We start from the raw sequence: 25,198 nt of genomic DNA on the forward strand, positions 1-25,198 counted from the left end.
GCTAGTTCAAGAGAGAAAAAGAGTGTTTGTGTGTGTGCATGAGCATGTGTTTTTATTCTCTTTCATTGAAGATAGTCCACTTAGAATCAGGTGGTTGTGGGTGCATTCATCTCTTTTTTATAGAAGTAAAATAACATATGAAATCTGTATCAGAAACCATGCAAATAAATCTCAATAGTTGAAGGGAAAATATATCAACAGGGAAAATATATCAAATAAATTATGAGATTGGGTGCATTCTGATCGCTGTAAACATTAGTACAGATTCACATCAGAATGCCAACAACTTATGAAGCAACTATGTAATGAAATCGTTTAAATGAAAATTGTTGCTATGAAAATCGAAGAAAATTCTCTATTTGGTTGCTATGAAAATTATGCATTAATTAAGATATTATCAGCAATCAAAAACTTGTCTGTAATAAATAAAGCAATGGTTCTACACACATATTTCATCTCAAGAAGAAAAATTTATGTTTGGTTGCTAAGAAAATATATGACAAAAAACTTGGATCCTACTGTCCTAGTTTCCAATCTCATAATTCTCATTAACCCAGAAATCAAAATTGAAACTTCACAATTCACTACACAAAATATCTTTAGAAAAAACAAAATTAGATACCATTTTGCAATATCTTTCTCAAATGTATAGATTAAGAAGAAGAAAAATACAGATTTTCAAATAAGAGAAGTTTTGGATCAGTTTAGCATTAGGTATTGATTGTTTGATGTTTTTTTTACTCATGGTTGTTGTTTCTATTTAATGGAAAAGGTTAAGGGGTTTGCGTTTGTATTTTTGTGCATGATTTGATCTGTTTTTGTTGTTCTTAATCAGGTGGGCCCTTATATGTTTTAGTTGTGGCTGTTTGTGTTTTCAGGTCTTTACTTAATCAGGCTGGCCTATGTTTTAGTTGTGGCTATTTTAGTTGTTCTTAATGAGGCTGGCCCTTATATATGTCATCTTTTAGGCTTGCCCTTATATATTTCATTAACAGATGAATCCAAGTTTTTTATGTACACATTTGTAAATTTAGCATTACTGGTCTTCATTCTTTCTAGTTTGTTTGAACTTGATTTATTAATAGAGCTCACCATGATGTTCATTTATTAATAGAACTTGATTTAATTTATGATATATGAAGTATGATTTATATGTAAACTAAGGTAACTGAGCCTGTCAATTTTGATTTTTTTTTGTGTTGATTTATGGATTTGAAAGTTTAAAATCCTAAACCTCAAACATTTAATGGTCCGAATTTTCTCAATTTTTTTTTCTTGCCATTTGCATGTTTAGTAAATTTGTTCTTCTATTTTATTAGTTATCTTTTTGCCTGAAATACTATGTTTTGCACACTACCTTTATGTATTTTTTTGTAATGATGAAATGGAGATCATTGGCACTTGTCTAATTGAGGATACAACCAAATTGGATTGTGAGATTTTGGCCATTTGATAATTGAAAATTTGCTTCCATATGCAAGCAATTTATGAAATTATTGAAACCTGCCGTTCTTATTTGATAATGACCAAGTGCTTAGCTCCAATTACTCAACATGGTATGTACTCAACTCAGTTTTTTATTTTGTTTCTTAGTCATTGAGTTAATATAATATATGGCTTCAGTTTATTCTTGTTTCTTGCCTGACCTTTTATTTTCTTGAGTTCTTTGATTCCTTCCAGCTTTTCCTCTATTCTGAAGTTGTTTTTGAACTAAGCGAGATGAGTAGGTATTTAGCAACTTTATTTTATAATTTAATTTATATTAATAACAAGAAGGGAAAGAATCCATTGAGCATTTCTGTGGCTGCCTAGTAACTTCCCCACCGCTGCTGGATTAGCTTCCTCTGCTGCTAGTTTAGCTTGTTTTGGTAATATAAAAATTTTAAGTCTTTCTTCTTTTCATACAGATGTAGTGTTGTTTTAACCGTTTTTCTTCTAAAGTATAGTTAAAGAACCATAGTTTTGATTGTGTTTTCTAAAGTGCTAAAGTACCATTAACTTGATTTAAAATGTATGTTAAAGTGATCTTTGAGTTATTTTTAATCATTATGCAACAAATTTTCGTTACATGACTGGTTATGTTTTATTATTTGACATAATTTTATGTTTTCTTGCATACTGGTTATTTATATTTTCAGCTTTATAATATGTTTGTTTTTTGTTGCTAGAACTTTTATAAATAAACCTTATATTTTCACATTGTGGTTGTGTCAAGATCCTTTAAGTGGGCTTTAATTTGTTGGTTTTGCTTAAATATTATTTCTTTGGTTTGTGCTATTGCTTTTGTTTTTAATAATTTATTTTGCTGTAGTTGATGAAGGTAAGCCCTTTCCCCTTTAGTTCAGGTTTATTCTTGTTAATATTTGTATTGGTGTGCGATTTTTCTCCAACTGTTTTGTATGCCAAAAAATTAAATTGAACAAAATGGTTTAGACTTTAATAACTTTCTGGGTTGGTTTATGAGTTCTAATAGATCTTTTTTTTTTTTGGCAAAATCAATAGACCTCGTGCTTTCAATATTCTATTTGGACTTTTGATACATCTGGAAACTACTTTTGATACATTTGTTGTGTTGTTGTTGGTCTTTAATATTTTTTTTTTCAGTTTGCTAGCTACTTTCCCAACTTCTGGCCTTTGTGTTTTAAACTTTAGTTGTTATTTAACTTTTGTGAGTTGTAGTTTCTAAGAACAGAATTTCATATAAAGATAAACTAGGATAGTTGGAACCTTGGCTCTTGTGTTACAACACCTTAAATTTGAATTCATATTTTCATTGATTGTGATATTGGACACTAAACTTCCTAAACTTATGAACCTTTATGAATTGGAGTATGGACAGCTTTATCCTTTTATGAGTCGCTTTCGTTAAGTTCACGTGACCTTGGTTATGCTATCTATCAAAGCTAGAATAATTAATTCACAGTTTGATGTTGGGACAGCCTAACACTCTGTTTTTTAATTTTATTTTTAATCTTTATTGTAGGTATATATCATAGACTATGGTCTTGCGAAAAAGTATAGGGATCTTCAGATGCACAAGCACATTCCATACAGGTAACAGATATTTGAGAAATATTATGGTCTTAAGTAAAGTGGAAGGTGTTTATATCATGTGTAATGATTATCACTGTGCTAAGTTTTAACTTATAAATGTTAATATTAAATAACAAGTTTTTAGATTGGTTTGGGTAAACATTAGGGTGATACTTATGTGTTTCTCATTATCAATTTTGTGTTCTTTGATCCAAATTCACTTCAACCTTCAAATTTCTACTCATTATGTTAATTTATTGCTTCAGGGAAAACAAGAATCTCACAGGAACAACTTGCTATGCAAGTGTTAACACTCACCTTGGAGTTGGTGAGCCATTTATAATTCATAATTAGAGAATATGTTATTTGTTTCTACCTCTAATGCTTGAGACTTTTGGGCTTTATCTAATTGTGAATGTAATCTTTATGCAGAGCAAAGCAGAAGAGATGATTTGGAGTCTCTTGGTTATGTGCTTATGTATTTTTTGAGGGGAAGGTTGGATACTTATGTGATATGCTGAAATCCATTTTCCTTTGTTTCATTGCTCTGTTTCACCATATTATTTACTTATTTTATTTTCTTTACTAGTCTTCCTTGGCAGGGATTAAAAGGAGGTACGAAAAAGTAGAAATACGACAAGATCAGTGAAAAGAAGATGCTTACTCCCATAGAGGTATGATCTTAAGCTCTTGCAAGTAGTGTAGGGTGAAGTTAGCATTTATAACTCTTATATGAGAATATGGTATTATTAGCTCATTACAGATGGTTAGTGGTGAATTTTTCAGCTCATTTAAATTGATACCATGTACTATTATTTTTTAAAGTAAAGGCATGGGAGATACTGATATGCCTACTACTTTGGCAGGTTCTTTGTAAATCATATCCATCAGAATTTACATCGTACTTCCATTATTGTTGGTCATTACGGTTTGAAGACAAACCTGACTACTCATATCTGAAGAGGCTTTTTCGAGACTTATTTATTCGAGAAGGTTAATCATTAAAAGATTCTTGAGGCTTCAATTTCAAAGCGTTTGCCACCATTATGTTAGTGATGCATTGGACTTTTAAGATGATGGATCTTTTGAGAGTCAATCTTATCTGAGTGAGAATTTATTTTTTTCAGGGTATCAATTCGATTATGTATTTGATTGGACTATACTGAAATATCCACTGATTGGATCAAGTTCAAGAGCTCGGGTGTGTACATTATTTATTACATCTGCAATACATTTGCAAAATTACCGATTGGAACTTGCATCCATGCCTTCTGTATACTCTCTCTTATCCATGTTTATTCTGTTTTCCCCCTTTTGTAGCAACCAAGTGGGAAACCGGTTCTAAATCCTGGGCCACCTGTAGAGAGAATAGAGAGACCTTCATGTTTGTTCTTTTTTTTTCTTGGAAACATCCACCCTCGCTGCCCTAGTGGACATTGTTTGCACGTGTTTAGAAGCTCTATTATGTGGTCAGGGAATTTTTGAGCCTTTTTCTCCTTATTTAATGTTGAAGTTAAACTAATTGCTCATTGTTTTATGTTGGAATGTTCCATTAGTGGGACAGGAGATTCGAGAAAGATTCTTTGGTGCAGCTAAGGCTTTTGCGAGAAGGAATAGCTCTGGGCATGGTTTGCATGGAGACCATTCCAGACACAGAACTTCAGATGATGCACCATCATCAAAAATGTGGTAAGTGTTTTGCAAGCACTGCAATGAGATTTTACAGATTTGATTTATGCAGATTTTAAGATGTCTTAGGCATGTCTAATATCTGAAGGGACACATTTTCATATCCAAATTAGAGCAGCCATAACCATTTACAATCATTATCTTCTCTTCCAATCTTATTGATGCATAATAGGACATGTCATTATCTGCTATACCAAGGGTTGCTTACTTATCTCATTATCTGCTAGAATTCTGCTTATTGAAGGCTTTTTTCATTATTTGCAAGCTGTTTTTTGTCAACAAAATGTAGAGATATATTTTTCAATACCAATATCATTTGACTTGCCACAAAAGTCGCAGCCTCTTTCTGCACAAATAAAACTAATAAGTGAGGTTTTCCTATATGAATTCTTATCTACAAAGTGGTTGTACATGTGAAACTAAAGTAACTTTTTTTTTCATGTATATCACAATTAGATTATGAAATATGACTATAGTACTGCCAAGTATTTTGCTAAGGCAACATAGTTTGTTTTTTAGAAAGAGCCTTGAAAAGATATGGTAGTGATCTCAAGTTTATGTGTATTTCTTAGCTAAGTGTAAAGAATCTATGCTTATTTGGATGAGCATCTTGTCAAGTCTCTTTCCTTTTCTATTAAATACCATGTTGTTAAATGCTTTTAATTTGTCTCATTCTTAGAAATACATTTATCTTTCACTTCTATCATTGTGCTTAGTTTATGCTTTGTACTCTTTTGTTGTATTGTATATATATATTTATATGTTTGGTTGGTGTATCATTTGCATTTTCATTTCATAATCATAAAGTGTTTGAGCTAACTTTTCTAATGAGTAATTTACCAAGCATAAATCTTCAATCTTTCATGCCTATGTGCTGTAGTTAGTGTAATTGCATGGCCAGCTTAGTTAGTGTAATTATTGTAATTGCATGGCCAGCTTAGTTAGTGTAATTAGTGTAATTGCATGGCCAACTTATAAAGTCGTAATGAGGTTATTAACTTTCTTTCTTTTCGTACTCTTTTAGTTTACTATTAACTCTAAGTTTAAGCATTAATTATTTAAACTCTTGTGTAGCTAAGCAAATCAACCTCACAACAAAGACAAGTGCACAATGAAATAGATGAATTGGAGGGTGGAGCAAGCTTCATGGTTTACTTTTTGTGTATCTTGTTATGTTTCTGTTTTTTACTTTTGAAGCAAAAGATGTGCAAGACTATAGAATTTTATTATGTATGCTTTCAAACTCAAGTTAGAACTAAGAACTTTTGAAGTTGACAGTGTCATGGTTTGAAGTAGTTCGTCTTCAAATGTAAAAATACTCATGGTTTATCATTTATATTGAATATTTTAGATTTTTTTATCTATTTAATATTACACTTGTGATCAATTGTGATTTTTTTTTTTATCAAAATACAATAATAAAAAACTTTTTACAACAATTAAAAATGCATACTACAAAAAAACAAAATGTTATTACTGGGAGAATTGACAATAATTATGGTTGTTTTGTATAATATATTATAATTGGGACAAAATGTTATGATTTATATAATAGAATGAACTAAAAACGTTATAAAATGATCAAATATAACAATTTTCATAACAGTTGGAAAGTGTTATGCATAAAGTATAAGATTAAACTTCAAATTTATAACCAAATACTCTAACTAAATGTTATTATTTGAATATTATAGCAACTAAAAATGTGTTATTGAATAGTTTAAGATAACATCGAACATAACATTTGAATACTGTTATAGAAAAGACAGGACTTTTAATAACAGGGGCTATGTTAGCGTTTTCAGAAGCGTTATCAATACTCTCGGTTAACAGTTTTTAAGTGTTATGAATACTGTTTTTTCTTGTAGTGTTCCATCACTTCCTTTGAAGCACAACCCTTGAGAATCCAGCGCACTAATTGATATTAAATTCCTTCTTAAATCTGGTATGTACCTCACATTTTCAAGAATCCTTATTACCCCATTAAAGTGTTTTATTGTTATAGACCCAATTCCTTCTACTTGACAAGCTTGATCATTTCCCATGAGTACTTTGTTATTGTGCAATTTCTTGAAATCAAAAAACCATTCTTTTACTGGGCTCATGTGATAGGTACATCCTGAGTCAAGTATCCATTCAGTTATGTCTCTTGTTGATGTCACGTTGAACATTTCTCCATCAGAATATTCCAGACTTGTTCCATCTACGAGTGCAGTAGTTTCATCTGTGTGTTGATCGTCTTTCCTTTTCTTCTTCAAATCCCAACAAAACCTTCTAAGGTGTCCAATTTTTCCGCAGTGGTGACACCTTCTTGTTTCTTTTCCTCTTGACTTTGATCGAGCAGGAGACCTCTGATTTGAGTTGTCTTTCCCTTTACTGAAAGATCTTCTTGGTTGTCTTCCCCTCATGAACAAAGACTCATCTTTTTCTTTCTTGCCTTTCTCAACATTCAACTCAATTCTTTAGTCTTCAAAATAGACAGAACATCTTCCAAACTCAGAGTTTCTTTACCATACTGAATCACTGTCTTGAGTTCTCTAAATTGATCAGGTAAGCTATATAACAGTATTATAGCTTGGTCTTCTTCATCAACCTTCTCACCTATATTAATCAAATCTAAAACAATCTTGTTAAAATCATCAAGATTCTGGTTTAAGGTTTTAGTAGTATCCATTGTGAATCTATAGAATTTTCCTTTCAGATAGATTTTGTTAGATGTAGTCTTAGTCATATATAATTGTTCAAGTTTCGACCACATACCAGCAGGAGACTCCTCTCCTATTACCTGTCTCAACACATTATTTGATAGATGCATCACAATTGCATATCTGGCTTTCTTCATCATCACCTTTGTATCTTCAGATGTTTCTTCAGACTTCTTTTTCTCACCAATCTTGGTTTCTCCTATAAGAGCACCATCAAGATTCTGATGTATGAGAACAGCCATCATTTTCTCCTTCCAAAGACTGAAATCCCCAGTTCTGTCAAACTTGTCGAGATCAAAACGCAATGTCGACAACCTTGCTTCTCCTTTCTTTCTGTGTAGTAATCAAGAATCTAATCTGAGCCTTGTTCTTCAATCTCCGAAACCTGGGCTTCTGATACCACTGTCGTGGTAAAGCAATCCACGACCCCAAGGCTCCAAGATTCACCTGCAAAACAAACCAAGAACAAATATACATAGAAAAGTGTACTAAAACACAAACACTTAGAGAACAAAAATAAGAAATGAGAAGAAAAAGAATCACACAGAGAGATTTATACTGGTTCAGCCTTAAATAAGGCCTACATCCAGTCCGAGCACTTCTCCACTATAATGGATCAATGTTACAATACAAAACAACCCTTCTTCCTCTCCAAAGGTTCTTGAACACTCTATACAATTCAAAATATGAGCACTTAGTTTATACCACAGTAAATTCTCACACACTCAACAATGTACAAAGAAAATTAACCCTTGTTCTCTCTTTCTCTCTTTTCTAAACCTCTCAAAACCTCTTATTTTTTAGTATCTTCAACTAATGAAACCCCTGTATATATATTGCTGCAGCTCCAGTTCTTTCACGTGCTGAAAGAAAAATCAATTCTGTTTTAACTGACTAAAAATCTGTTATGACTGACTAGGCTTAAAAGAGTAATAGAAGAGATAAGTTATTTAATGGTCTCTTAATAACAACACGTCATATGCCAGTGATATTAGGATTACTCCAACACTTTGAAATTCAAACACAAATATGACAAATTAATTTTGTGACTCACTAAACAAAAACTTAATTATATTTGTTTTATGTTTAATCAAAAATAAAAATTATAATTGATAAATTACAACATCCTTTTTTTTACATACGAAAATAAATGAAAAAAGAAAAGGAATTAAAAGCACGTGCCTGAGTACAGTAGAGAGGCACCCGCCGAAGGCAAAGAAACGTGCAGGAGTGGAGGGCAGACACGGTGCGTTTACGAGGCCTCGTTATGAAATGAAATGTTGTGAATGAATGGGTTCTTGCCTTTTCTTTTTGTTTCTTTATATATACCCACTAAACCCCATTTTTCCGTTTCATGTTTTCACCCCCGTAAGGTATACTCTCTCTTTTTCTCTGGTTGGTTTTCATGGCATCCTTTTTCGATTGATTTTCATCCTCCAAAGTAATCAAGTTTTTCCTTGATGATTTTTCTCGCTTGACGATTTTCTTTAAAATTATGTTTTTATTATTATATTTTTTCTTCATCCGAACTAGAGTGTCGAAGCGTTTCCAGGTCCGATTACTCATTCTTTCTCTTTTTTTTTTCTTTGTTGAATTTGAATAGTCTGGTTTTTCATTCATATTTCCTCTTTTTACTGAAAATTTTCTGGTAAAGCAAATGTACGTCGTGTTATTGTATGTGTATACGTTGTGTTTTTTTTGTGATGTGTATTTGTAAGTATATAATATATTTTACACACACACACACACACACAAATACTTAGAGACCCACGGATTCTCATGCTTGAATAGTACAGGGAAAAAGCTACACCTTTTTTTAGTTCTTTAGAAAGAAAGAAAAAAAAAACGAATGCTTGTACGAACTATCGTTTCTAAGATTGAATAGAAGCGATGAATGTAAATGTACAAATTTTGATTGCTAAATCATGAATAATTCGCAAAATAAGAAGGAAACGGGTTTTACTTATTTATTAATATAATAACAGATTCCCATTGAGTACTTTAAGCTTTCTATACTATTTAAATATGAAAAATATATGTACATTTACATTTATTTGAATATAAGAAATATATGTTCATTTACATTTATGAAAAGGGCTTCTTTTAAAATTTCAATGTTTACAGCTTTTGTGAAGAAAATTGAATCAGTTTGAGAAGTCTGATTTTGTAGTTGGAAGAAAAAGAAAGTAGATTCAAATATTTTTGGTATAGTATAGCTACATAGTTTTGAAGCTAAATTTTTTGTAGCTTTCAAGAATATTCGTTATTTGTGGACGTAGTGTTTGACTGCAGCAGGGCAACAATGAAGTTGGCTGAGTATCAGACAAATGCCTTAGGTAGACAACCTGAGTTTGGGGCAATCTTTATGTCTAACTCTACAACAAGAAAGGAGTGTCTTAGAAGAAAGCTATTTGGGCTTCCACCTTCAAGCGAAAACTTTGTAAAGCAAATTAAAGCTGGAATGATCTTGTTTCTGTTTGAATATGAGAGCAGATTACTATATGGTGTATTTCAGGCAATATCTGATGGTGGAATGAATATTGTTCCTAATGCTTTCTCTTCAATAGGAAAGCGTTATCCAGCTCAGGTATGGAGAATGTGTATGTTCTTCGTTGATTCTTTATTTGGTGTAGAGTAAAAGCAAAACTTGTGAGAAAAGGCTTTTAAGCTTGCAAAAGTTATCAAGCCATTTGAAACTTTGTATGTGTGTCATCATTGCTGCACCTAGATCAAATTTGTGTAGATAGGTATTACAAATTGATTGCACACACAAACACACCAGAAGGAAGAGCATGTGTACTGTTATCTCACAAATTCTTTGAATGGAAGAATCTCCAATTTTCTGTTAGAATTGAAGATAAAAATTTATAATACATCTCTTTGTTTTTTTCAATCTAGGTGAAGTTCAAGTCTATTTGGTTCTGTTATCCACTACGGGAAAATGAATTTTCTAATGCAATCAAGGAGAATTACTTTTCCTCAAAGAAGTTCAGTTTTGGGCTTTCTGAAGTTCAGGTTTGCTTTGTGTCTCTCAAAGTTAGATCATCTTGTGTTTAAATTTTCTTAAGTTGTCATGTGTCTTTCTGTCCTTTATGTAGGTCCGGAGGCTTTTACAGATTTTCAGTGAAAGAAAGTTTAAAGATTCTCTTGGTGATGGGCATATAGCCAAGAGTGCAAAAGTGAAATCTAATACAGTCAGACATGATAACAATAGCAGGTCTAATTTTAAGCACAGGATAGATGATGAATATGTTTCTGGCAATAGTAATGTTGATATTGAACATAGATCTGCCACCACAACCAAGTCTCCTTTGTTGGATAAAGTTGAAAGGGATTCTGATGAATTGACTTTTCCAGGATGGGTAAGGAAGGGTTACTGTCTGGATGCGGAACTAGGGCCAGCCATTTCACCTGAGTACTCTAAGTACCACTATGGAGATGTTAGAAGACTTTCAGGTGATTATGGGCTTTTGATGAATGGTAAGTTTCAGAGTGGTTATAATAAGGACAATGGTTTTAACTCAGCAGTCTTAAGTGAGTACCCTGCTTTGCTCAAATCTAATCATCTTAGCTCAGTCTTTTCTCGGAACCCTCTTCTAGTAACAAATTCTCTAGTTCCAGATCAAGCAATGCCACCTTCCACAGTACACCATCAAATGGAGTCACAACTACTCTCTAATCTTTCATCGAAAGCTTCTTATGGAGATGCAGTTGTTATGAGCACTCACCCTTATGATTCTGATGCTCCTAGGCGTAGTTATCAATATCCATCAACAAATTTAGTCAATTACAGTTCTACAGCAGGAGGTCGTTCTCTCAATGAGTATTCTGAGAGTCTCATTTCTTCCTCAAGGGAACAATCTTTTTTCTCTTATCCAGAGTCAAAAGTACTGAGCAAATGCTTAGATAAAATTTCTACTTATGGAGAGGATGTTTCTTTCCCAGGTCCTAATTGCAATGAGAGTTTGCATAATGGGGCTGTCATGGGTGTGTCACGGGCAGCATATTCTGAAAATGTGGATGTAAAAATCTCGAAGCATCATTTCTACACTGGCAATTCCTCAAAGTACCCCATAACAGATGTGCCTTCCCTTGAAACTAGTTTTTATGTGAGGAAAAATAAGTTATCTGCTTGTGATCCACTTGATCCCACTGTATATCCTTCTTTGGTGGGTGATTATGGCTATCAGGTAGAACCAGAAGACCAACTAGAGGATAAACTGTATGAGGATCCATTGACGTTGCATGGTTTTTGTTCTTCTCTGGATCCTCAAAGCTTTCAGCATTATGAGCATGATTCTTTCAGATATGATCGTGAGCACCATCAAAGTTATGATACACTAGATTCTGGTCCTCTGAAGAACAGGGTCAGTGCATTTTCTCGATTAGCTCTGCCTCGTGATGCATATCTACCACCTAGCAGTGTTGATGGTGGCTATAAGGGTAGTCATACTTCCACATCAGTGGACGGAATCATGGATATGTTGCACAAAAATCACCATGAATGGTCTAAGTCCAGGAAACCCAAACAAGAAAATAGACAAGATAGTGAAAAGCTTATTAGCAAAAAAGTAACTACCCTTTCTTGCAAGGACGAGGCAGAAAATAAAGATGTGGATCGCTCTCTAATTGCTAAGAAGAAAGCAATGCAATTGACTCAAGAAAATTCACTTTTCAATTTCAAGCGTCGAAGTGAATTGCGGAAACCTCATAATGATGGAACCACTTCAGAATGTAAAAAAGCTTCTGCTACTGAGGGTTCCAGGAATGGGCAACAAAGGAAAAGAAAGCTGGTAAGACCAAACTTCTGTAAGATTGGCTCTACAGATGTCGAAGGCATGAAAAATTGTACGACTTCAGAAGCTCCAGCCATTGAAATCCTTATCACCAAAGACAACACAGAAGGTTGCAAAGCTTCAACCGGAAACCAGGATAATGAAAACAAAATATCTCAAAGTGTAAAAGAGCCACTTCTGGTTTGTCAACAAGCTCCGAGTGATGAAGATTTTGAGACTGAAAGTAGTAAACCTAGTGTAAATACTTTTGTATCTCTTATAAATGGGGTTGAACTTGGAAAAGAGACTCTAAACAACACACACATCCAAAATGCTACAATGGCAACTGCATGTGAAGATAAGAATTCTCATGGGGATCGGAAACACTTGCGTTGTTCTGATTCATATGAAACCACAGATGAATCTGCTGAAAATGAATGTGAAAGAATCAACAAAGTGGAAAAGAATCCAAATAGTCAAAGTGCTGGTGAAAGAGGTCCTGCTACTGCTCATAATGCTACTTTTAATCGGATAAACAGCTCAAGATATCAAGTATCTGATTGGAAGATGGAAGCTGAAGTACACTCAGCTACTTGTGTTGATGCGAGCAACGAAAACGAGCAGCAGGTTCCTATGGGATCCAGTACAAAACAATCTGAGCCATTATTTGACAAGCTGCAGTTTTCTAATGGAGTTTGTCGTAAAAGAAAGTTAAAGGCATGTTCACCTCATACTCATCATGCTACGTTTAATATGATGAACAGCTCGATCGATCCAGCTTCTGAAATGCAGGTGCAAGAACACTCAGTTACCTGTATAGATGCAAGACAGGAAAATGAGCCCCTGATTTCATCAGGGTTGAGTACAAGACCATCCGAGCAATCGTTGGAGATGCCTGAGATATCTCTCAGTGTCGTTCATAGAAAAATAAAGAGAAATAGATCCACTTAAATGATTATGAAGGCAGGACCTAACCAACTACAATGTTATTTTTGGAGAGACTACTGACCAGAGTACATTGTCTTGTGAGTGCCACTGTAATCTGTAATCGAGGACAGTAATTACCGAACAGCAGGTTTTGCAGGCTGTTCTTGACCTTTTCTTTGCAACTTCTGTGAAAACAACTACTATTTCGAGTAAAGTTTAGTTGTAAAGCTTTGTGCATTTTGATGAAAGTGCATTTTGCATTTTCCTTTGGTTTAGTTGGCGAAGCTTTTTTGGTTTTGCACTAACTGGAAATTTAGTGAACTGATACTGCATATTGCCAAGACTTTTTCCTTTTGCTCTTTCTGTTTCTGTTTCTGGTTTTTGCATTGCTTTGTGTAAAGAGTAGAATTTACTGCTTGCCAGTTCAATTTATTGCTTTCACGTCTCTCTCTTGATAATTCATAATATTGCTTTGAAATTACTGTTAAATGATTGTTTTTTTAATCTTGTAAAATTAAATTAATTTGATAAATTGTTAATAAATTCTATCAATTGCAAAAAAGTAACGTAATATTGGTACTTTTACACTTCCGAAAGTAGAAGTGTAAAATTATCAACATTTATCTTCCAACAAGCACCACCTGATATTCAAATCAAGAAGTACGGAATTTAATATTAGATCCATCTGTGTGTGTCTCTATCTGCTATACACTAGAGAATGTGTCTTTGCACTTATTAAGAATGTGCTTACATGCATGAGTTGCTAAATTGTATGGCCAATTGGCAACAAAGAAGTGATCATAGGTGTATACCTAACAGTATTATACAAGAAAAAAAATGACAATAAAAGAAAATCAAGGTTCTTTATAATCTATTGTAGTTGTGTTTGTGCTTTTGCAATATATAAATGCCTATCTAACAGAATGCTTCACATAATATTTTTAAAATCTATGTTAATTTTAACTGAAACTATTTAGGGATCTTTTTTAAAAATATTGAATTTTAAAACTTAATATACAAAAATATGGCATTGCCATAGATTTTAACTTCAAAAAAAAATTAACTATCAAAATTCAATAACTAATGACTTTTTCAAAATTCCATTAAAGAATAATACAACTTAAATGTGAAAAGAAATTATGGCTTAATTCTAAATTTTACTATTAATACGGGAAAGAAAAAACCATATATTTGAAAAGTTAAAAAAGAAAACATTAACAATTTAAAATTTCCATAAAAAAAGTTATTTTTATCCTTGGCGATGCCCATTGGTAATTTCATACATCTATTTTATTCTTCTTTAATTAGTGCAATTTGATTATTTTTGCATATATTTATTCTTCATATATTGTGTTCACATTGTCAATCTCAAAATTTTAATTATTTATTTAAAAATAATTTTCTTTTATAAATAAATAAATTGTTTTCTTGTTTTAATTTTTTTTGAAAGAATTAAATTGTGAAAAGATCATTTTATTTTTGGAAATATTTTATTTAAATAAAATGAATCTTTCCTCGGCTAAAACATGAGACTTATTGTGAAATAGATTTTTTAATAATATTTAATATGATATATCTCTTATTGATTTTTGCAGATTATGAAATATTATTGGAAAGATTTGAATCCTAATTTGTTGCCAAATGAATCTGGTATGCATGTTTGTCGAGATACACCACATCTCTTGAGACAGTTTCCCAATTTGTCATAACACAATCTCACATATTGACATAATTTTCTAAATAAAGAATTTGCGCAATTCATTTCAGCAATAAATAGAGTTCTTTTGTGAGATTAAGAGTAAATACATTAATCTAGTATCTATAAGTTGTGTAGCATCCCTTTGTCTTCATCTATTTCGTGTAGAAGCAAGTGTCATCCATTAATGAGTTCAACATATTTGGGAGAAGATTTTGCTAAGACTTTCTTTGGGAGGAAGAAAGCGTTCATCAACCTTGTGTAGGGAGATCAAGAATGTTGTTGTCTTATCAAGAAGCTTGATTTATTGAAGGGTGTACAAAATCTTGTGACATAAGTATGGAGGGAGTTTATCTATGTATAAGTAAGTTGTGATTTTGTACTTTATGATACCTTACTAATCAGTTTCATTTCTAGGCATGGCTTCGTGAACTTGATTTTTCAAATCACGTAAAAAAAATTCTAGTGTTGATTTTTTTTTTTATAATCGTTTTTTATTTTTGTAATAATGTGTTTAGACAATTTGTTTAATTGTTAAATCATATATTGATTCGGTCAAAACTACCAAATCATTATTTTGCAATCTATTAAGCTATTTAACTTAATCACTTGGTAATCATTAAAAACATGAATTTTTTTTCTCTTTCGGAATATGCATAACAGATGGAGTCGAGTATCTGGGTTACTATTAGCTTTGAATTGTACTCTTCAAGACAGTGCCAATCTCCCTCTGCTTTTCAACTTCTCATTTAACATAAAAAATATCCCAGCCATTACAAAGTCTATTTATACTTAACAAGTATGCAACAAGAAATGAAAATATACATCATAACAGAATTGGTTACACTAGAATTGGTTAACGCCTCTCCATGCTCACGAAGTCCCTCAACAAGTTGGGTCTCATGCGCACTCTAGCTCCATGCATAGGTGTCTCCTCTTCGTTCCTAGTATGAGCAACAACCTCTCCTTTCTTGTTGGGGCTCTCTTCAGTGGGTTGCTGAGTTGCATCTTCCTGGGCTAACTTCTTAATTCAATCCACCACCCTTTCTTGTATATCCACCAAGTCTAAGTTAATTGGGTTGACCAATTGGGCATGGCTAACACTACTCCCCTCCTCAAAAACAACCTTGTCCTCAACGTTGGGCAATTTATACAAGCGACATAAAGCATCAAAGTCCTCCCAAGTAGTATCTTCGGGTGAACTGAGGGTCCACTGCACTAGAACTTGTCGAATCCTGCTATTCTCGGGAAAGCTACGCTCTATGTAACGACCCAAATTCACTAATAAGGCTTAAGGGCCTTGATTAGTGTGCTTGGAGGGCATAATGGGATTTGTGTGTGTGTCTTTAATGAGTAAAGTGCATGATTATGATTTAAAGCATGTTATATAACTATTTGACTATTTGAGATGCATGACTATGTGTATTAGTATGCATGTAGGCCCTGATTGTGTGAAAAGGGCATAATTGTAATTTTGGCCATTTTGGGCACAACTGTATTGATATCTGTGATCTGTGACTCGAGACGATCCTAGAAAGAGCGGATTAGCAGAAAAGTCAAAGCGGGAATTTAAACCCGGCTTGGGTCAAGCCTGGGGAGTTTAATTGGGAATCTAGAGAATATATTAAGGTTAATTTTGATGATGAGGAATATATATTTGGTGATTAATCAGGTATTAGGTAGCAAGCGGGAAATTATTAGAGACACTCGAGGAATTAGTGGGAATTGGGTAAAATGACTAAAATGGCCCTACTTGGACAAAAAGGTTTAGAATTAATAGGGAGGGCATTTTGGTCATTAGGCTTTTTAGAGATAAGTTAAATGAAGCTTTATATTTAGTGGGATTGGTAGAAAAGAGTTATAAGGCTGTAGAAAAAGAAAGAAAAAGGAAGAAAAAGAAAAGAGAGAAAAACAGAGGGGTTTTGTCTTAAAAGGAACGGTTTGTGGTTCTCCCACCATTTCCCTTCATTTTTCTTGGAGATTAAGCTCAGAGGAGAGCTAGGGTAGGCTGAGCATCAAGGATCCTAAGCTAGACTTGAAGATTGGCAAGGGATTAGCAAGATCACATCAAAAAAATTGAGGTAAGCTTTTAGAAGTTTCAGTTTTGGGGTTTGACTGGTTTGAGCGATGTATCTAAGTTGAATTGATGGGGATTTTAGGGGAATTCAGGCCAAGGTTGAGAAGGAGCAAGCTAAGGAGGTCTAGGGTTCAACTCAAGGTTGAATTTCCATCAACGGTATGAATTCTAAGTCTTTAACTTTGATGTTTGACTGAATTTCTGGGTTTAGGGTTACTTATGGTAGATTTTGAGATTTGGGTTGCATGAGCTTGGGCTATGAGTTCTTGGGATGCTTGGGATGAGTGTGAGGTGTTGATAAGTTTGTTTTTGGGTTTGGGAAAGATTTGGACAAGTTTGGGGTTGAATTGGTTGAAAGAAATTGCAGAAAACGAATTTGGGTGTTGCCTGTCTACAACTAGCGCTACAGCGCTAGTCTTTGGGCGCTGTAGCGCTAGGCCCTGTTTCTGGGGATGTTCGGTTCTGCTTGTAGCGCTATAGCACCCTCTTTAGAGCGCTGTAGCACTGCACTGTTCTCAGAAAGGAGTTTTTGGGTTATTTTTGAGGGATTTTGACCTAGGATTCGGGGTTCGATTCCACCACCTTGTTTTGTGGATCTAGGACTTCCCGGGGGCTCGGGATTGGTCCCGAGGCTAGGTTTTGGAGTTGAGGTTTGGTGATGACTTTGACCTATGGATTTTGTTTAGGTGAGCGCTAGGGCTTGAGTGGGATCGTGATCAAGGAGTCAAGTGATCAAAGCTATCGAATTGGAAGGTAAGAAAACCGTAGCACCCGAGAACAGGGCATGGGCCCATAGTATTATTGCAGGGCATGGCCCTAGATTGTAGTACGTGCTAATGTATAACCTTAAATGAATTATTATATGTTTGAATGATTATTTCGAGATGTACTATATATGTGATTATAGTGAAATGAACGGCTAAGGCCGAGAGCGGCGGAGGCTGAGAACGGCCGTGGGGCCGGAAGTAACACTTAGCACATGGAGTGCTTATAGTCAGGGTGGGACCCGATGGGTACATGAGATATCCTTACGGTAAGGACCGAGACCCCAGGCTTTGGTAATGCCTTTGGGCGGCATGGCCGTGTTTGTTCAATCTGATGGTCTTCCTGTTTATCAGTGGATTATATGTTAACTATATAATATGCACATGTTACTTACTGTATGAGTTTTCTTGCTGGGCTTCGGCTCACAGGTGCTCTGTGTTGCAGGTAAAGGCAAAGAAATAGTCAACCAGCCATGAGTATGGAGAGCGTGGGGGCGGCGCGTACATGTTCGGCCTGGCCGACTGCTTTGGTTGGGGGCATTTTTGATTAGGGCTGTATTAACTTATTCTTTTGATAGTTAACCAGGTGTTAATCTATTTTTGAGTTGTAAATATTTTGTAAACCTTATTTTTGGGATCCCAGATGTTTGATACTTAATGTTTTCAATGAAACTAAGCATTTTTAAAGATTACAGCCTTAACTTCTGGTTTAGTCACACTTTTGGTTTTAGAAACCTCGTAGAGTCAGTTAGTTGCACAATTTCCGTTTTAAACTCACTTAGTAACGGCTCTAAGGTAGTAGGGTGTTACACTCTAGGTGGTCCGGTCCTTACATTGTTCGTATTGTTTTTCCACATGGAGCTATTGAAATTGAAAATCCTAAAAATGGTGATATATTTAAAGTTAATGGACAAAAATTAAAACCATTTTTAGAATTAAAAACAGATGAAGTGGATGAAATCCTCCTTTAGGATCCTATTTACCAAGTTATTTGATTGCTTGCAATTACTCTTGGTAACTTTTGTTTATTTGTTTTCTTATTTTTGTGTGTTTGTTTTCATGTTTACTTTTGTATCTTATACTTTTTGTTAAGTGTTTTTTGCTCTATTGACGTTGCACCACGATGAGGTACGACCATTCTAAACTCTAACTTCTTGTCAATTTTAATTTATATTTATATTTTGACACATTGAGGACAATGCATAAATTAAGTTTGGGGGTAGTGAGTTTAATGGTTGTTTACCATTCATTATGTTGAAAATGGGGGTAGAATTGTGTTAAGTTTATTTTGAAATATATATATATATATAAATAAATAATGTTTTATTGTGTTTTGTTTCAAAAAAATAAAAATAAATAAATATTAAATAAATAAAAAAAGATGGTGATATTTTTCATTTTCAATGATAAATTTTTTGATTGAGTTTGAGTTTAGTTCTCTTAAAAATATAAATAATTTTTAAGCTTTGTTTTTAATTATATGGTCAATTTTGCTTATAACAAAAATTACATTTTTCATAAGAACATTTTTTATTTCCTATAAATTTAAGTGAAAAATAATTTTTTTTGAAAACCTATTTTTTAAAAGCAAAATTGACAATTTAATTAATTACATAAGCTTAACTTTTAACCATAATAATTTTTTAAAATTATTTTTATTGTGCAATTTTTGAGAAAATCCTTTTTATAATAACAAAATTGTGTGTTTTAAAATTTTCTTTTGCTCGAGGACTAGCAAAAATTTAAGTTTTGGAGTGTGATAACTCTACAAAATAGAGTTATTTTACCACATTTTTATGCTAATTGTTGCTTAGTCTTTGAGTTTTTAAGTAACTTAATAGGTTTTTAAGTAAATTTTGAATTTATTAATCTTATTGTAATTTGTTAGATTTTTATATGTTTTTATAGATATTTTATTATAATATGTTGTAGTTTAATTATTTGAAGTTAGTATTGTTAAGATTGGAAGTAAAAAGATGAACTTTTGAGCTTAAATGTTAGGTAAATTAAATTTTAATTAATATTTTCATGGAACTTATTTTGTATATTTTAATATTGAAAATATTTAGTTTTAATTTAATTTATGTTTGTTTTATAGGAAATTTGTTGTATTTTATTTGCTCTTTGAAAATATTTAGTTTTAATTTAATTTATGTTTGTTTTATAGGGAATTTGTTGTATTTTATTTGCTCTTGAAAAGCAAGGAAGGAAATCAAAAGTGGCATTTTTGAAGAAAGAAAATAGAAAATGAGGAAATTGAAGCTCCATGAGCCAGCCACCCAAAGGCCCACGCCTGCCAGCTCTTCCTTCGGCCCAACCAAAGCCCAGCCCAGGCCCTCCACTCGGTCCAACCCGTGCTCCCCCAGCTTTCCTAGCCCGTCTGCCTCAGCCCCCCAGGCCCACTCGGGCCCAGTTTCCCATCCAGCCGCCTGCCCCCTTGCACCTCATGGGCCATCTGCCAACAACCACTACCAAGCCACCTTTTCTTGAGCCCATCAAATGTACCTTGTCCCCTTGTCCCTAAAATACCATTTTTACCCAATTTTTCTACAACATTTTACCCAAAAATCATCATCACTCCTAAAATTTACCCATATTTGCAATATTATTATTAATTTAATTAATCTAATCAATTTAATTAATTTAAATTGATTATTTTAATAATCTCAATTTGGCTATATATATAGAATTTCAAAACCATTTTTGGGTGCTTAATTTTTGGGTAACCATCATCTTTTCTACCATTTTCTCTCTACCATTCTCTCTTCCATTTTGGTATTTTTCAAGAGCATTTCAAGTATGTATTTGATTTATTTTGTAATTTATATTCTAGTTATGTGCTTCTAATGTTTTTCATAAGATTATTAAGATCATAATGAAACAACTTGTAACTAGATAATATTTATGTTGTATGTTGATTTCCCTTGTAATGCATCAAAGTTTATGGATTTTTCTTCTTCATATATGTCTTTCATATTTAATATCTCATATTTTAGATTGTTAGATAATATTGCACTTTGTTCTTCATTTTGCAAAACATAATATTCTTTGTGTAAGACGTGTCATTAAATTGTACACATCCAATGCTTAGAACAAAAATATTATGTTTTGTCTTATAAATAATGTTATTTGATTTTTTGTTGTTCCATTAGGTTTATTCACATTAAATACTTTGAAATTATACTTTTTTGAAAAGAGGAGAAAAATCCTCTCTTTTTAGAAATAGTTTGTGCTTAAAATTATAAATCTATTTGGAAAATGATAGTTTGACTTATTTTAACTATCACTAAAACTTGGGAATCAATATACTAATAAGTATTATTAAACTTACATTTTGTGGATTATAGTATCTTAATAATCTTTCCTTTTAACACTTATTTTCAAATCATTATTGGTTTATTTTCATTATCTTAGATAGCTTTATTTTAAATCTTTTATTTTATGTTGATGACATTAAATCTCATCAATCTTTGGAGATAGGTTATAATTTATTAATTTTGGTTTAAAATAGTTTTCTTTTTTATTTTAGACAACTCCTTTGAGTTCGATCTCGTGCTTACGCGAACATTATACTTCATATACGATTCGTGCGCTTGCGAGTTATAAATTTTTAAAACATACTTGTTTTGGGTCCATCAAGTAGAAAAGTTGGCTTCATGCCGCTGTGATAGTGCATCAACAGCTGAATTCGTTTTTCCCATCTTGTATTCTATGGAATAATGGAAGCCTAATAACTTCCTGAGAAATTGTTGCTGCTCGGGTGTTTGAATAACTTGTGTTAACAGCTCCTTGAGACTTTTGTTGTCTGTTCGAATAATGAAATGCCTCCCCAACAAGTAATGCCTCCATTTAGTAACTGCCTTAGTAATGTCCCTCATTTCTCTACTGTATGCTAAAGCACCAACCATTCTTGGTCCCAAATTCTTGCTAAAATAGGCTAGGGGATGTCCATCTTGCATAATTACACCTCCAATTTCCACATTAGAAGCATCGGTCTCCACCGCAAATTCTTTAGAAAAATTTGGGAGATGTAAAACTGGGGTCGTCTTCAGGGCCCTCTTGAGTTTTGCGAACGCATCTACAGGAACAGAATTCCAACTAAAGTTGTCCCATTTTAGTAACTTAGTAAGGGGTGCAGCAATGACCACATAGTGCGCCACAAAACAACGGTAATACCCCGTGAGGCCAAGAAATCCTCGCAACTATTTTAGTTTCCGAGGTGTTGGCCAATCGACATAGCATCTATCTTTAAAGGATTTGCTTGCACTCATTTTGAAGAGACCAAATGTCCCAAGTACTCAATAGAGCTTTGAAAATATTGGCATTTGCTAGCCTTAGCATAGAAGCTGTTATTGTTGAGAAGTTGTAACAGTAGACGCAAGCGATGGACATGAGCTTCCTAAGATGGACAATAAACCAAGATGTCGTCAAAGAAAACAATAACGAACTTCATAAAAAATTGTTGAAACAACTGGTTCATGGCTGCTTGGAAAGTGGATGGGGGCATTTGTAAGTCCAAAGGGCATAACCACAATCTCGTAATCTCCTTCATGAGTTCAGAAAGTTGTCTTGTGTATGTCCCAGTGGTCCATGCGTATTTGATGATATCCCGCTCTAAGGTCCAATTTCAAAATCACCTCTGCTTGATCCAACTTGTCCAATAGCTCATCAATGGTCGGAATGGGAAATCGATCCTTAACTGTAATTCCATTGAGAGCTCGATATTCAACACAAAATCTTTCTTTTTGGACAACAGATATGAAGAAGAATACAAGCTAGTACTCAGTCTAATAAAGCCAAAATATATCATCTCCTTAACCAATTGTTCAATGACATCTTTTTGAAAGTAAGGGAGTATCTATAGGGCCTCACATTGATGGGAGCTAATCCGAGATGCAATAAGATTTTATGGTCCACACTACAGTGTGGTGGTAGTTGCTTTGGTTCATAAAAAACAACATCAAATTCAGTGAGCAACCCTTGTCCTTCGGTGGGAAAATGAACCTCTAAACTGCTCAGATCCGTAGTCGTAGTCGTGTTGCTGGTTTCTTCCACCATAGCTATGAATCTGTATAGATCTTTAACTTCACCCTCCCTTAGTAGAGCATGGAACTATGTATAAGTGAGCTGATGTGCTGGCACCTCCTGTGAACCTGCTAGTTTAACCACACTGCCCTTCACAAAAACTCCATAGTGAGTGCTTTATCATCATGAATGCAAGGTCAGAGAGTTTGCAACCATTGCATTCCTAATACGACATCCAATCTGCAAATACGCAGTATGAATGTAACACCCCAAGTTGCTAATAAGGTTTAGGACCTTGATTAGCGTGCCTGGAGGGCAATAAGTGAATTAATATGCTAATATATGAATTTAAATGAATATGTGATTAGAATGCATGTTTAGGTGGTATAAATATGCATGTGGGCCCCGTTTGCATGATAGGGGTAAATTGGTAATTTTAGCCCGTTGAGGGCATAAATGTGATAATTGTATTATGTGATTTGTACCACGTGAGTGTGGTGATAATAATGTGATGCACGTACCGAGATGGTCCTAGAGAGGTAGATAACTCAAAAGTCACAATGGGATTTCACACTCGGCTCGGGAGGAGCCTAGGGGTACTTTGGGGAATTTCGTGAGTTGAGTTGAGAATTTGTGGTTAATGGTTATTGGTGATTAGGTAACCTGAGTAACCATTAGTAACTGCTGAGAGTAACAAGTTTAGATGGAAAATGGTAGAATTGTAATATAAGTGAAAGGACAAGAGTGCCCTTGAGGTTTAGTTAGGAGAGGATAACCATGGGAGGATAGGATAGTAATTTGACAGGGATATAGATTACTTCAGCTGAAGGAAAAAGGGGATACGTATTACACTTAGCCATATGGTTTGTTTATGCTGAAATTGGAAGAAACCTAGAGGAAAAGAGAAGAAAAGGAAGAAAGGAAGGGAGTTGGGAATTCTAAGATTTAGGAGAGGAGTTAAGGAGATTTGAAGTAATTGAAGCCAAACAAGAATCAAGATTTGTTCTGAGGTGAGAATTGCTCATGTTTTACTGAGTTTTAAGCTTAATTTTAGAAAGTAAGAATGGAAATTTAAGGATAGTTATGGCTGGTTTTGTGAGAATTCAGCTTGATAGTCAAGAGGAGTTGGTCTAAAGCTGGGATTGGAGGAAGCTCAAGTTGAATTCTTGATTGAGGTAAGAGTACTAAACATGTTTGAATTCTTATAATTGTTATGGTTTAATAGTCTAGGGGTTTGGTTTACACTTCTTTCAAGTTTTGGTTTAAGTGTTTGAAATCTGAAACTCAAGTGTGAATTTTAGGTGTGATTGTGTGTTTGAGCTTGTTGGTGGTGTTTATAGGTTTTTAGACGGTTTATTTAGGGTTTTGGATTGATTTTGAGGTTTGGGTATGCATTGGGGTTGAATTGGGAGTGTTTTGGATCGGGGAAAATGCAGAGGAAAACCCAGATTTCTGGGTTCGCGAAGGAGCGTCGCGGCCCTGTTCTTGGGCGCTGTGGCGCGAGGCTGCTTTAGGATAGGGGAAGGCTTTTTGACTTGCTGGGCACCGCCGCCCTCTAGGGTAGCGCCACGACACTAGGCTATTTTTCAGAACATGGAATTTTGCAATTTGGAGCTTTTGCTCCGGGGGTTCGGGGGATGTTTCCGATGAATTGTTTTAGGAATTTGGGAATTCCGAGAGTGTGGGATTGGTCCCGGGAAGTGGTTTTGGATTGGTTAGTATTAAAGAATGTTTTATATGTGTTGTGACTAGGTCTCCGGAGAGGCTCGGGTTGGAGGACCGTGCTCGCGGCCTTGGTGCATCGGAAAGCTCGGGATACAGGTAAGAAAACAACTGTTCCCATAAAGCTTGTATGCAGGGCTGAGCCCAATATGTCTGAATTGCAGGGCGTAGCCCTTTGATTGAATTTTTTAGTATTCATTATATGTTTGTTATGTTATGAATGCGATTAGATGAATGTTTGGCGAGAGCCGGGAACGGCGCAGGCTGAGGTCGGCAGGGGCCGGGAACGGCAAAGGTCTGGGAACGACGTTGGGCACGTTGAGTGCTAGGTCGAGTACGGCAAGGGGCTGAGAGCAGCGTTGAGCACGTGGAGTGCGAGTTGCCAGGGTGAGACCCTATAGGATACCTGGGATATCCTCACGATGTGGACCGCGAGCCCAGGGCCTGGTAAAGCGCCTGGGAAGGCGTGGCCGTATGTGTGTAGCCTATTGGTGGCCTGATTATATGCTAAGTGTTTGTTATGTATATGTTAACTGCTTGTGAAGGTTTTCTTCCTGGGCTTCGGCTCACGGGTGCTCTGTGATGCAGGTAAGGGCTAGGGGAAAGTCAACCAACTATGAGTACGGAGAGCGTGAAGCGCCGTGTACATGTTTGGCCTGCCTGGCTACCACGACCAATGGTTTTGGGAGATGGTTGTACTAAAACTTAGATTTTATCGTCTAGTCGACTTAAATTTGTAAATTATATGTTGTAAATATTTCTAAACAATTTCTTGGGATCCCAAG

At 34.5% G+C, this 25,198-nt stretch overlaps 1 protein-coding gene and 1 pseudogene across 1 annotated transcript; both read left to right on the forward strand.

The window, feature by feature from the left end:
* The first annotated feature begins 319 nt into the window (after positions 1-319).
* On the forward strand, positions 320-4,835 carry LOC133799751 (casein kinase 1-like protein 11; annotated as a pseudogene).
* A 3,859-nt stretch (positions 4,836-8,694) lies between these two features.
* On the forward strand, positions 8,695-13,607 carry LOC133802319 (uncharacterized). The gene is made up of 3 exons (XM_062240616.1): positions 8,695-10,014; positions 10,326-10,442; positions 10,526-13,607. The coding sequence occupies exons 1-3, from the start codon at positions 9,730-9,732 to the stop codon at positions 13,151-13,153; spliced, it is 3,030 nt and encodes a 1,009-aa protein (XP_062096600.1). The 5' UTR covers positions 8,695-9,729; the 3' UTR covers positions 13,154-13,607.
* The last annotated feature ends 11,591 nt before the right edge of the window (positions 13,608-25,198 follow it).

Source organism: Humulus lupulus, chromosome 9 (genome assembly GCF_963169125.1).
Source record: "Humulus lupulus chromosome 9, drHumLupu1.1, whole genome shotgun sequence".
In the NCBI taxonomy this organism is placed as follows: Eukaryota; Viridiplantae; Streptophyta; class Magnoliopsida; order Rosales; family Cannabaceae; genus Humulus; species Humulus lupulus.